Source organism: Alligator sinensis, unplaced genomic scaffold, assembly GCF_000455745.1.
Source record: "Alligator sinensis unplaced genomic scaffold, ASM45574v1 scaffold118_1, whole genome shotgun sequence".
In the NCBI taxonomy this organism is placed as follows: Eukaryota; Metazoa; Chordata; order Crocodylia; family Alligatoridae; genus Alligator; species Alligator sinensis.
This window is the reverse complement of record NW_005841850.1, coordinates 770,613-784,131: the sequence shown is the minus strand read 5'-3', so window position 1 is coordinate 784,131 and position 13,519 is coordinate 770,613. Positions and strand designations below refer to the sequence as shown.

The 13,519-nt window shown below is 45.1% G+C and overlaps 2 protein-coding genes across 6 annotated transcripts in view; both read right to left on the bottom strand.

Annotated features, from left to right (window-relative positions):
• The window catches only part of INTS2 (integrator complex subunit 2), a 21,639-nt gene extending 16,177 nt beyond the window's left edge, over positions 1–5,462 (bottom strand). The window contains exons 1-9 of one of the 2 annotated variants that reach the window (XM_006016060.3): positions 5,426–5,462; positions 4,723–5,039; positions 3,952–4,090; positions 3,314–3,416; positions 3,067–3,180; positions 2,146–2,276; positions 1,862–2,035; positions 1,065–1,285; positions 136–261 (exon numbers count right to left, since the gene is read on the bottom strand). In XM_006016060.3, the coding sequence (XP_006016122.1) occupies positions 136–261; positions 1,065–1,285; positions 1,862–2,035; positions 2,146–2,276; positions 3,067–3,180; positions 3,314–3,416; positions 3,952–4,090; positions 4,723–5,015 (1,301 nt within the window). In that variant the 5' untranslated portion in view covers positions 5,016–5,039; positions 5,426–5,462. The other variant, XM_025210053.1, reaches the window with a different exon arrangement.
• A 709-nt stretch (positions 5,463–6,171) lies between these two features.
• MED13 (mediator complex subunit 13) overlaps positions 6,172–13,519 on the bottom strand; it is a 77,729-nt gene continuing 70,381 nt past the window's right edge. For all 4 annotated transcript variants that reach the window (XM_006016061.3, XM_006016062.3, XM_025210046.1 and 1 more), the window contains 3 exons: positions 13,214–13,387; positions 11,017–11,117; positions 6,172–10,244 (listed from right to left, as the gene is read on the bottom strand). In XM_006016061.3, the coding sequence (XP_006016123.1) occupies positions 10,112–10,244; positions 11,017–11,117; positions 13,214–13,387 (408 nt within the window). In that variant the 3' untranslated portion in view covers positions 6,172–10,111. The remainder of the gene's footprint in view (positions 10,245–11,016; positions 11,118–13,213; positions 13,388–13,519) is intronic.

Sequence of the window (13,519 nt, the reverse complement as noted above, 5' to 3'; positions counted from 1 at the left end):
CAGCAGGAGATTGACCATTGTCATAAAGAATTAAAAAAGAGGCAGAAAAACTGGTGGACAGCCCATGTGTTGTTGCCCTGGCGCTGCTCAAATAGTAATACCTGGAGCAGGCTGTTTCTCTACAACGACAGGTACCTGACAAGTGTGGAGAAGGCCAGGAGCATGCAGAAGGAGAGAGAGACAAAGCGAACACCAGCAGGAGTCGCAGGAGGACGACTCGTCATGAGCTGAAGTAACTGCTCCGCTTCCTCATCAGTTGGTCTAAACAGAAGAAGAAATAAGAGAAAAACAAAAGGAGTTCAGGCAGAAAAATATTTCCCATCTGGCTACAGTGGTTAAAAGCTTCTTAAATTGGAATTACAAGAAAAAGCAGTCATTGCTTCATCATGCAACTCTCTCGATATATAGTTATGGAGATTACTTAGCAATTCTCTTTGAACTTAAGAATTCAGAGGTCATAGCTTTAAACATTTCTTGATATAAATCTCAGCTCTAGAAGAGGCAAACATCCAGATAACTACTATGTCAAACTTACTTTATTTTTATGCAGACTATGAATGCTAAAGTCAAAGTAAACCTAGTGGATTCTGAGCTGTGACAGCTATGACCAAGATTTTCAGCTGCTTTCTGCCCTACACACCATTGCAAATGCTAGGATTGTAGAAGTGATTCTATGGCAAGGAATTCAGCAGCACAAATCTCTCATCTGAATCTCCATTCTAACAGTGATATTCTTCTCCATGGCAAGCTATTTTGCCAAGCTTTCATGCTAAAAATATAGCAGGGCAGGTAACTACTTATTTGGTCTTGCACAATTTAAAGGTACAACTGTCTACGCTAAATCAGAAATATAAGGAACTATTCAACCAGCTGGCCATTCTGCTACACAAGCAGCGCTGAGTAAGCACGAGACATGAGCCCTCCTTTTTTAAGAGAGGATAAGTCCAGTCAGGTTTGGACATTAGGGGAACAGGAGGAAGCTCAAGCTGAAGCTGCCCAAGACTCCCAGTAATTGAATGGAGACAGCAACGACAAACACCAGAAACATAAAAGCCATCAAGTACTTCAGCCCAGCGATCCCCATGAGCGCACAGTAGAGGCGTAACAGCGCGCTGGCTTTCACGACGTGCTCCTCTTTCAGTCCAGAATACACAGACACGTGTGGGTCCGCATCTGCTTCCTCCACAATGTGTGTGCTGCGAACCGTGGGAAGAATCCCCATCAGCTCCAGGAGCAGCTGCCTTCTCATTTGCCAGAGCACAGAGCTGATGTTTTCCCTTTTTCTCTGCAAGAGAAATTAAAAGGTACAAGACACAGCAGTTGTAGGAAAATTCATCATGTTGCCCATTTTAGTACAGGGCATGGCAGCTGCAGTAATTAAGACAACTCTACAGTAAACTCGCACAGCCAAGTTCTCAAAGGAAATGCATACACCATTGTTTCACTGGGTAGGGAGCAGCCAGAGCAGGATTACATTACAATGCCCCGTTTCAGCAAAATACAGATATTACCTAATCCCAGCAAGCCACTGAATCAGTGCCCAACTGTGCAGTACTGGGTGTGAAATAAACTGTAGTGAGACTGACAATATGCTCAGTAAACACTGATCTATGGTTCACCCGTTCCCATGGCTACGAGACTGCATATTTAAAGTCACCGAGACAGGACAGCCCTAGAAGGAGCCACTAGGTGGCACCCACTGGCGACCTCCATTCCACAACCGCCTGACCTGTGAAGCTGCACGGGACCAGCCTCAGCTGCCATAACCCTGGCTTTGCAGCCAGTGGTACAGCAGGATCCCTGAGAATCTGCTCACACTCACAAGCTGGAGCTTCCCAGGGAACACTCGGCTTGTTCTAACCTGCTGTCCGTTCCGGATAAAAGTCCCAAACCACGTCCGCACTTTTGCGTTCGTTCCAAGCAGCAAACCGCTCACGAAGCACACCAAGTCGCTCACGCCATCCTCCGAGGATTCATTCTTTGTGTGATCCAGGGTCAAGGCCACTCCCAGGCCTGGAAGATGGCACTCTTCCACCTGGAAGAGAGCCAAAGGGTGAGTCTCCACTCACTGGATGTCCTCAACTAAATGCTAGAGAATAATCAGGTCTCGCGTGCTACCCCATAACAACCTGATCTGAGGCCTACCACCATTCCTCGGACCCTCAGCGCCTGGGAGGGGTTCATCTTGCACAGGTGACGAAGCGCCTCAGTCCTGCGCCGGCCTCCGATGCTCTCTTCATCTTGTCGCTCGCCGTTCTTGATCAGGCCTCTGCAAACTAAGCATTCAGGGCACAAGGCTGGGACTAAGTATTCTGCCTATTGCACTAGGAAGGCAGCTCTTCCCATATACACACAGCCCACTGGAATGGGCCATTCAGTTCAACATTGTTTTTTCTACTTGTGTTACCACCAGGCTGAAGAGCCCTGCTCCTGGACCCGGGCCATTTTGTGCTAGGACACTATACAAACCGAACAGAGACAGTGCCTGTCCCACAGAACTTACAGTGATGATACAGACTAAAGCCTGATCCAAACTGACTTCAACTACTCATGCCCCTTGTTAAGTCAGGTGATGTATGGGACGGCCCTGGACAGTGAAGTCCTCGGTCCAAGTTGAGATACAGCTTGGATAAGAGCACTGCAAGCTCTTCCTCTACTCCCACCCTGCAGCCTGACCTGAAGCAACAACTATGATTGCAAGAGCAGTTCTGTCTCCAGGACCATTCATTCCCTCACCTCTGCAGTAGGTACAAAGTAATAACAGCTTGGCAAGGGGGATGCTAGTGCAGAAACAGGCCGCGACTCCACAGCATTACCATCCTTTGTCACTACTGACCTGGGTAAGACTCATATTGAGATGATAGCACAGGGAGTCAGCCACAGGAGGAGGTGCTGTGAAGGGAGGTGAGTGGCAGAAGCAGGAAGCCCCTTAGGGCTGAATCATGTGCAGGCAAGTGCCTCAAGGCTAGTACTGTTTTATGCTACATTTTGGGCTGCAATTAATTTTTGCTGAAGGGGTTATAAATTCCTGGAAGGAAAAATGCCAAACAAGAAACGACAACTTACCTTCATTAAAGCTATCAGGAACATTGGCCACAAGGAGGCACAGGAACCAGGCTCCATTTTTAACATGAAGCAGGGCTTCTGCCACATCGACTATGGGCAACAGTGAAGGCAGCTCTGAATGGAAACAGGATTTTAAAAGCCATTGTTTTCAGTCTAAAACAAGCTCTGAAATTAAAACTATGTCAGTCACTTGCTGACCATTTAAAAGTGATGGTACGGAGAGGTTCGTAAGTAAAGGACTGCACACCTGCTTGCAAAATACACAGAACGTCTGCTGCCTCCTCCAAGTAGACCGGGCTCTCGAAGAGCTCCGAAGACTTAAGGAAAAATTCACCATTTGACTCCGACACCTGGAATAGGAGGTTATCATCATAATACAAGTGTAATAAAGTGAGTAAACAGTATAACTCAGTTACTTCACATCAAATTCCCGTGGATTTGAACGCAAAGGATTAACTATGTGAAAACAGACCCAGCACACTTGCAACATGCCCAGTTTATTATGATTGTTTGTAATAAAGTTGCCTAAAAACCAGAGAATTGCTAAAAAATATTTAAGCAGGCACCTAGGCCAGGTGAACATAGCTCTGAATTGTCATGAGAGAAACTAGAGAAACCAATCGAGGTGTATTTGTTCCCAAAACATGGGATACCAATTTAAGCTTTTGTTGTTAGTTTGGAAGCCCCGGCTACGTAGATGCTAGTAACTAAAAACACCTCCATGCCCCTGCCTTAAATAAAACAAAATGTGACCGAACAAAAAGGATCTCCATTGCCCCAAGCATGAAGCGCAGGCCTGAAGCCATGTATACCCATGCTTGATTTTTTTTCCACGTCCACCAACATCAATTCACGCACGTGGTAAGGAATGAAACAGAAATTCACCTTGTTCATAATCGCTAACAGCTCGCTAAGCACAAGCCGAAGCCGGCGCGGAGAATCACTGTGCTCAAACTCCAATGTCAGACCGTGCTGAAGCTGCGAAACCAAGATGCTTTCTCCACTACCTCCTCCGAGTTTGAGCCTAATAAATCATTGAAATGTGAGAACAGCCGTTCAAAAACGCCACAGAAACCAGGTGCGTTTTGGTGAAAACAAACAGACAATGCATTCACACTCGCTCATTCGACAAATATTCTTTGCTGGGGGTCCAGCTAGCCAGAGAGCAGCACCGGGACTTTGACACCATCGAGTTTCAAACACCAAACCCACCTGAATGGCAAAGTTAACTCGCTGTCAAAACACGGGTGTGTCCTGCGATCTGCACACAAACCACAGTCAAGCAAGCGTACTCGTACAACCCTGGCTCTCAGTTTTCACCTCAGAAGACAGGGCTTGAGAAAGCCTCTATTTCTTAACCTACTGGAGGCCTCATAGTCTTCTCTTTGCCCTGGTCCAGAAAGATGGGACAGGTCTCCAGTTAATGCGCATCACTGTCCCTTGGCTAGGTGCTGGGTATGACGCTCAAAGCTAAATAAATACGTAAACAAATCCCACCCTCCTTCCTCGAACGTCATCCTACCGAGCCCAAGGAACAAGTAACGAGCTGCAGCAGTAAAGCAAAGCCGCGTCAGGACAAGAACGAGACGCGGGCAACAGTCAAACGAAGCCCTTGCAAGACACGAGCGCGCAGACCGCGCGTATCCTCTCGGTTACCGAAGCTGCTGCTCCTTGTTCGCGTCCTGCTCCAGCGCGTGGAAATCCACGGACAGCAAGGCGACGATGGAGTTGACGGCCTCCACGCCGGAAAGGAGCCGCAGGATGAGCTTTTTGTCCTGCGCCCAGCTCTGGCTCTGGTCGGCGGGCGCGCACAAGGCCATGCGCACCAGGCAAGGCAGCAAGAGCCGGAGCTCGGGGTCGCTCAGCGCCGCCAGGCGCACCACGTCCACCTTCTGCATCGCTTCAAACGCGTAGGGGCTGACGAACTGCAGGCTGGAGCACTCCGCCATGGCGCCGCCGCCACCGCCGCTGCCCTGCGCGATCCGCCCCCCCGGGCCCCCCCCCCCCCCGCCGCTGCCCTGCGCGCGAGCGCCAAGAGACGGGTGAGACGACGCGGTGGGGAAGGGGCTCCGCTCCTCCGCGTCCCGGGACCTCCCTCCCGGCTCTGGCCAAGCGGGGGCTGGAAGAGGTGGTATTCCCCTCACTCCTGCACGAGGGACACGGGGCACGTCGGGGGGCACGGCCGCAACCCCCCCCAACACCAGCTGCGGGGCCTTGAGCGGCCTCCCTTGGGGGTGGGCGGGTCGCTTCCTTGCTGGGCCCTGGCCCCACAACTGCCCCAGCCCCGCCACCCGGCTTCCGGCCCCACGGCGCACCCCACCCCGCAGATGAGGGCCCCGCCACCGACACCGCGACCCACCTCCCCTCAGCCCGAGGCCGCCCCGCCCACTTCCGGCCGGGGCGGTGTCACGCTGCGCGGGCGCACAGGAAATGACGACCCGTAGCGGAAGCCGGCGCCGGACCCTCCGCTTCAGGCCCAGGGGCGGGGCGGAAGTCTGGGCTGTGGCGGCTCCAGTGTCCCCCTCCCCGCAGGATGGTGCCGTGCCGGGCCGGGCCCTCGGCTCCGCCTTCAAAATCAAGATGGGGAAGAGAGGGGAACCGAGTCCCCGCGGGGGAAGGTGGGGCAGCTGCTGCTGCTGCGTTACAGGGGAGGCTTGTCAGGACAGGCCGCAGCTTGGCTTACTTCAAAGTCAAGGGTCAAAAACAACAAAACACAAACAGACAAACAGATTAGCTGCAGTGCTTCAAAATCAAGGGGCAAAAAAAACCCCCAAAACAAACAAACAAACAAACCAAAAGAAACTGAATTTCTATCAAATCAAGGGGCAAAAACCAAGAGAAACTGAATTTGCCCATCAGCCTGGGCCTGGGCTCCGTCCTCTTCAAGAACCCAGTATTTCGGGGCTGGAGGAGAGCCGCTCCTGCTTTACACATCAGGGACGCTCCCGCCGCACCAGGCCCTCCTCTCCGTCGTCGTCCACAGCACGAGGGGAAAAAAATGTGCAGGGGGTCGAGAGCCGCTGAATTCCCACCGCGGCGTGCGTCGAGCGCGGGCCCAACTCGAGGCTCCGCGTGGGGGTTGGAAATAAAGAGACACCACCAATCAAGGCTTCATGAATAATTTATTCCATTTGAATTTTTTTTTTTAAAAAGTATAAACCTTTTCATTTCCTCAATCACAATTTGTACAACTCAGTGTTTATGGCATTCGGCAGCAATAGTGTTTTTTTGTTTGTTTGTTTTTGTTCCTTATTTCATTTTCCTGTCACGTTAAATAAGACGACTTGGACCATTTCGTGTCGCGGCTGAGCGAGAACTTAGACACTCCCCTTCTTAAAGTGACCCAGCTGGTGGGAGAAGCTTTCTTGAAGCTGACATGTCCAGTAATGATGCCACAATTTGCAATTTAAATAGGTTTACAAGGTCCACAAATCCAGTTTATTTGGAAAAAAAAAAACAACCCCTAAAGCTATATTAAAACTTCTGAAAAAGTGACCCTGAGGATTGTTGTAGGTCCCAAATCCAGTTTTACTGTAAATGAAGTTTTACTCCATTGAAAATAAAGAGTACACCCCCAAATAAGGTTTTCTAAACAGTTAAGTGTAGTTCTGGGTCTTTCAATTAGTACGAGAGAGAAAGAGAGAGAGACACAGACACTCACTGTCCACCTTTGTGTTTAAGAGATACTGCGAGACAAAACTCTCAGCTGAGAAACTGGATTCTCAGAAGAAACCCAGATCAAAACATTACATGGATAATATTAAAACCGACTGATATGCTATGCCATAGACTGTTGTGCAGCGAACTATATGGTGCAATAGCATTTTTTAAAACCTTTTCCTCTATTACATTTTGAATTTTTAAATAATGCAACATAATATTTTGATATTACAGTATTAATAGTGCTCAATTAAAGACATCTGCAAATCTTTGCAGCAACACATGGTTTAAAAAAAAAAAAATCATAGAAGGTAAATGTGAAGATGAAAGGAGAGCATCATAATCTGTGCCATACTGACAGCTGAGTAAGAATATAGCTGAGGATTTAAAATTTTAATTTTATTCTGAAAGGGTTAGAAAGTTTTAAAAATGACGTTTACTTTAAAATGCAAGGGCCATACGCAAGTACACTGGGTAGCCAAGGGGCCAAACCATAGTGTGTACAAGGAGTCTAATCCATACACTGTTACAGCCCAGCCCAGATAACTGAATGGCTTGCATAAATAGAGTATGGCTAGATTTTTTTTTCCTTTTTGACTGGCTGGAAGAATCCCATGTGTAGCCAATACATTTAATAAAAGTTCCACAACTACTACTTAATAAGAGCTGTCAGGAGCAATGGTAAGTACAGACGTTGCAGCTGAACCTGTCAGTGATCAGTATAAATTATCTTGTTAGCTGGCTGTCACAGTATTATTATTACATCAGTAATTATATGCACTTTAAACAGTGGGATTGATATCATTAGGCAAATTGATTCGTAAGGTGAAAGTCATTTATTTAGAAGTAAAACAAGTACCTTAGCTCCTCAGTGCTGGCAGTTTTGATATGTACGCTGTTGGCAAAAAGATGCCAAGCCAGGAAAAATCTCCCAGCATAAACGGTTTCTAAAAAGACTCATCAGAAGGGCCTCCTGATCTCTTCTAGTGGTTACAGTATTTTAATTTCCGTTTTTACTGTATTTGAAAAATACTAGTGGTATATTTCACAGAAGGTTAGCATGACTGCACAATGATCGGGACCCCGCTGTTCAGGCAACTGGCTCACTTACCTGATGAATACAAGTCAGTCACATTTTAAACAGCCCACTGCTAACAAGTTCCACGCTAAAGAGGTTCATTAACATTAAGACAGGTTTAAAAGTAACCAGCTAAAAAAAAAAAAAAAAGGAAGGAAGCTTTGAAGATTCCAGGCTAAAGAGCATTTTCCCCCCTCAGATCTCAGCCACGTGAAAAAATGCTCTCAAACAAAGTAACATGCTACTCAATCTGTGATGCATTAGCATAATAAAAAAAATACTAATAATGCAGACACCCAGTTTTTTTACTTTAATATCAAAATATGCTGACTTCTGATTGCACTAATGTTGTTTTGAAGAAGTGACTGAAAACCTTTGTCACCAATTGTACATTTTCTTCATACAAAACCACAAAGGTCGCTAGTATTGTATATACACAATTCAAAGAGGTTTGATGTTTGTTCATATGAAAAGTGATATTTCAGGCAAACATTTTGTATTCACAAAACATGATTTTCTGTACAAACTACCAAATCCAGTTTTGTAAATACAAACGACTTTGTCCTTGTAGAGGATTTAGCAGTGGGTGCACAAAGGGATCTTAAGTCTTGCTCCTTTAAAAGGCTTAACTGGCAAAACGGATGGCTCGGTTTGTCCAGTGAGACCCGGGTGCTCGGTTATCATGGGTTCCCACATTCAGCTGAGAAGGACGCTGCAGAAGTAAATTCTTAAGCTGGGGGTCGGAGGACAAGGAACCATGAGAAAGGAATTGCTCGTGGGCACCCGTAGGGGCCGTTTTAGAGAAGCATTACTGATTTGGCATGTGCAAGTAAAAGGAAAAGTGTTAAGTGAAGAAAGCTGCTGATTGTAGAGGGAGAAGAGGTATATGAAAGCCTCCTGAGTCCCTTCCTCAGGGAGTTTTGAGCCTCCTTGGCACATGCCCTGGCTGGAATCAGAGGCGGAAAAAACTCATACAATGATTACCTGGGACCTTCACCACAGTGCCAAAAATAGATTAAAAAGGAAAATGGATTTTTTTTTCTTTTTTTTTTTTTTTTTTACTAGTGGAGTTTGGTCTGAATACCAGAATTCACTGAGAATCTATATACACCACATTTTAGTTAAACACACACCAATCTTAAAGTCAAGATTGACTGTTTTTGCATTTGTGAAATGGCTAGAGCTGAGCTAAGTTTCAGCCTTACAGGAGACTTGGGGGTAATTTCCTCATGTTTTTTCCCATGCCTGGATGTTCGGTTTCATCTTTGCAATGAAATATGTATCTTAAAGAATGCAAGAACGCAATGCCAAGAACTCCTGGTTAGCTACACACTGCGTAGCAGGTATTCTTGGACTAAATAAACCCAGCAACTGGAGCCTGAAGCTAGCCAAAGTTCTGAGCCATAACACAAAATTAAATTGAGAGTTTATTCATTTTATTCTCACTACAAGTTAAACCACCTACAATATCACTTATATATTGCCATTGTTACTCTGTAAAGGTGTGATATAAAATGCTGTAAGACCCGGTACCTTTTCAATTTATATAAACACAGTGAACTTCATTACTGTACATGTACTCTGCAACTACAGCTTAGCTGTAAATCCCCCACACACAATGGTATGGACATTAACCCCTCTATCCCCATTAAACTGTACATCAAGACAATACAAATTTACTGTCCCCACCCACCCCCTTACAAAAAAATAATACTCTAAAAGCAACCTACTGCAACTTTTAATTAAGACGATTACATATATTTTAGACCAATTGCTTTAAAGCAAGAAGGCAGTATAAACCTTCTAGGAAAATTTTTATAAAAGAGGTTAAGAAATATAAGACAATTTATACATTTAAAAACTTACAATAAATAAGAGAGATGCAGGCATTTTCGAATACTAGGTACTATAATCCAATACAAGAACATCTTGATGTTCTGAAGCCATAGGTAGAAACTTATGGTTCCTCATGTCTCTTCTCATCTCCATGCTTTTAATATTCATTAAACATGACTGGGTACTATGGCTCATTACTTTTCACAAATACTGTGACTGGGGAAAATGGTTAATTTTGCTACTAAAAATGTTATAATACATTTTGTCTGATCATCATTCTAAAGAGTCCTGTATAGTCAATGAAACAAAGACAGCAGGGTTATATGTGCCCCATCACAAGTCAAAACAATATTTGTTGGAAGTAACAAGAATTATACCCCATCACAAATGACTTGCACTGAGAAGTGTAACTTAGTCCTGCAATGAAATATCCCTTTTCCTTGTTCTTTTCTTGCAAAGTTCAGATGAAGATCACAGCATATTCATGATAAAGTTATACAATTGATTCAGCACCACAAAATGAACTGGGAGACACGACCGTCTGTCCTGGGTTGCAGGATCACAGGTTAGCCAGGAGAGTGCATTGTACTGTTCCAAAACAAACCTAGAACGCAAACAAAACTCCCATGAAACCTATACAGCTCTTTCCACTACCACTTTCAGAAAAAAATGTTTCACAAACAAGTAAGACGCATCTCATGACATTGCAGGTTTGCCGTAAGCTAAACACTTGAACACAAACTCCAACACATACGCATGCACCGAAGTTAGGCTAGTCAGCTCATAAACAGCTAGCCTCCGAGTCACTGTTCTCCGAAGCAGGTCATCAAAGCCAATACCACCTGCTTTCTGTTTAAGTGGCACACAGTTGTGCTACCAGATAGTCGTTATGTTCAGTACACAACAAAAGACATTTCAACAAAATCTGTTTAACATTTTCTCGTCTGCGAATGCCCCGTTTAGTTTACACAATTCAGTGCCTGCTCCAGTCTCTGCTGACTTCCACGCCACATCCAAACCTCCTGCTCGTAACTGCTTCCTTTGTATCGTCCTTCAGGGTGACCCTTATGCCCAGACCTCTCTGTCCCTTCTCTAGCAGACATTCCTCCTCTTCCTGTTCCCACCTCACTACTTGAACTCAGCCTACCAACTTAAATAGGCCAAAATAAGTAGCAACTTTTTTAAAGGCATCACATGCTAACGCCATGTTTTAAGCATCCTGTGATCTGTATTATCCTTTACAGAGCACACGGTCCATTATCATCATGCTGTCAAACCTTGCAGCAAGAGAACCAAATTATATGCTGTAATGAAGTCAGGCAATTATCTTACACAAATATCCCATACTTCATGCTTAACTAATAAAGCACCAATACCTGAGGACATCAGAAGTTTGATTAGAATCAAGCGGGTGGGAGTGTTTACTGTGGAGTAGCTCGTCAGATTGCACTGAAGGCACATGGAGGTGCAGAGAGGCCTAGGAAGGAAGGAGACACATTATCACCTAGCACTTGCAATATTTACAACAGACTTCCCTGTTGTTTTGTTTTTACCTGATACGCTCTACCTTTTAGTTGATTCCTAGAGTAAAGGCAAACTATGTTTTAAATTTTGTACAATCAATAAATACAGGAATATTTCTACAGCTACAGGTCAGCTGACTGCTGCCTTTTCTTAATGTGTTATGCTGAAAACATGGGGAGAATCTCTTAAAAAAGCAAACAACTAATAACAGCCAAGATAATTATTTTGCCCAGGGGATGGCAACATTTTCCAGCGGGGGACTGGAGTGATCCTGCACAGGTCAGAGGCAAGCTGACGTTAGCACCCAGCCACTGCCACTGCTTCTCCCCATCACTCAGCTGTATCAAGGCCCAGCTGAAGCCCCCCTTCACTGGGGTCCAGGCCGCCTGCCCTGGGTGTGACATGAGGAAAGCTCCTCCTCTGCCAGAGTCCCAGGCAGCTAACCTGTGTAGAGCAAATCACTGAATGCCATGGCTCCACAAGCTGGATCCAAAGGCTCCATGGGTAGGATCTGGCCCTTGTGGGCCATCAGTTGCCAAACCTTGATTTCAACAAAAGGAGTAAATTGGAAACAACTCTCCTAAATTCATCCACTTATGCCAGGTATAAATTTCTGACATTGTACCACATTGGTGACACGTAAGGGGTGCACGCAGGTGCACGTGCACCCCCTGAGATCGGCTGTGCACCCTCTGGAAGCGCTAGCCATGAAACTGGAAGTGCACTTCCGGTTGTGCCGCTGGCCTGGCAATCGGCCATGGGGGACCCCCCCCGACTCAGGAGGCACCAGTTGCCCATGTCGTACCAAGTCTTTGCAGTGCAGTTGTTGCCTGTAAGCACTTGTGTCTTTTATTACAGGAAACTGTATTAAGTGGTGCAATTTGCAACACATTAGAACTCGGTAAGTGGTGGAATAAAAAAAAGCTACAAAATACTGTAATCTTCATAGTCTCTGTTTTGGTATAAAGGAAGCTTGGACAGATTAATTTAGAAAGACTAAGTGCTCATAATCCACTTGTTTCCATTTTATTTAAATATATTAAATAAATAAAATGCAAACAATTGGATTATGAGCACTTAGTCTAAATTAATCTGTCCAAGCCTTCTTTATATCAAAACACAACCTATAAAGAGAGAAATTACACACCCGCACACTCCCCCGCCCACAATAAAAGTGTGAGGAAGAAAAACTCCCCATCATCAGAACACATTACAAATGTGGTTCTTAATGCATGACGCACGTGAAGACTAGTTTAATTCTTCTTTTTTCTGTTGGACAGATGCATTTTCTTTGTCTGATACTGTTATGTGTTATCTTAGACTTGGGCAAGTCAAAATGCAAAGGTACAACAGAACCAAGAAAAACAACGTACGGTGATAAAAGAATCTCTGGTGAACGGGTCACCGACCACCTAGGAATTATTCCCCTCTCATGCTTTCCTAAAGAATACCAAGACGGAATCCAGCTTCTGTGGTTTGCATAATAAGCAAACAGAGTACTTTTACCAAATTTAAATAGATCATTATGCTAAAGCGCTACTCTTATTTGGAAAGGACGCAAAAAGTGGGAAAAGTAAATTCGAGCCAAAGATCTGGAGAGGTCTAGCCAAACACTTAGTATAATACATCTCTTTGCAAGATGCTGCAGTACACAGCTATTAAGAGAAAGTAAACAAAGCTGCAGTTGTAAGAGGGGAGGGGAGGGGGAACGACACATCATTCTTGTTGAACAAGTGTGTGAAGAGATGGCTCAGAAGAGAACAGAACCCTTCTGAACGTTTGCTGCTCCCGTTAACAATGTCTCTCATTTTTTGTCGAAAGCGAACAAAAGATCTTTGGCTCAAATCTGCATAAAACCTGACTGCTCTTTAACAAAAGAAAACAAAAAGATCGTGTGCGTCTCCAGGAAGAGCAAAGCTCGCAGTATTCTCATGTACTGTATTTTAAATCTCTTGGGGCTGAATGCATCTCTCCTGTCTGGTGCACACTTAGCTAGACCACCACACTGCACACTCACAAAGAGAACTACAGTTTTCTGATGTACGGTACCTTAAGAAACAAGGGACACTGATTTTGTGCTTGAGGACATGCTGACCAAAACCAGTCAGGCAATGGACCTGCTTTGGCAGTTGACACAAAGTAACCAAGGGCCAATGGTTGTTGTAGAATATTTGTTACTTCGTCGTGAGATTCCGTGGAAAGCAATCGATCTGTACTTTGACCCTGTAAACAGCAGGTTAAAAAAAAAGGAAAAAGATAAATATTAGGAAGTAGCACGTCAACAGCTTGCAAATAGCTTTGGTTTGACAGTGACGCAAGGCATTATTTCGTAAGGACTGTTGTTTCATAAAACGA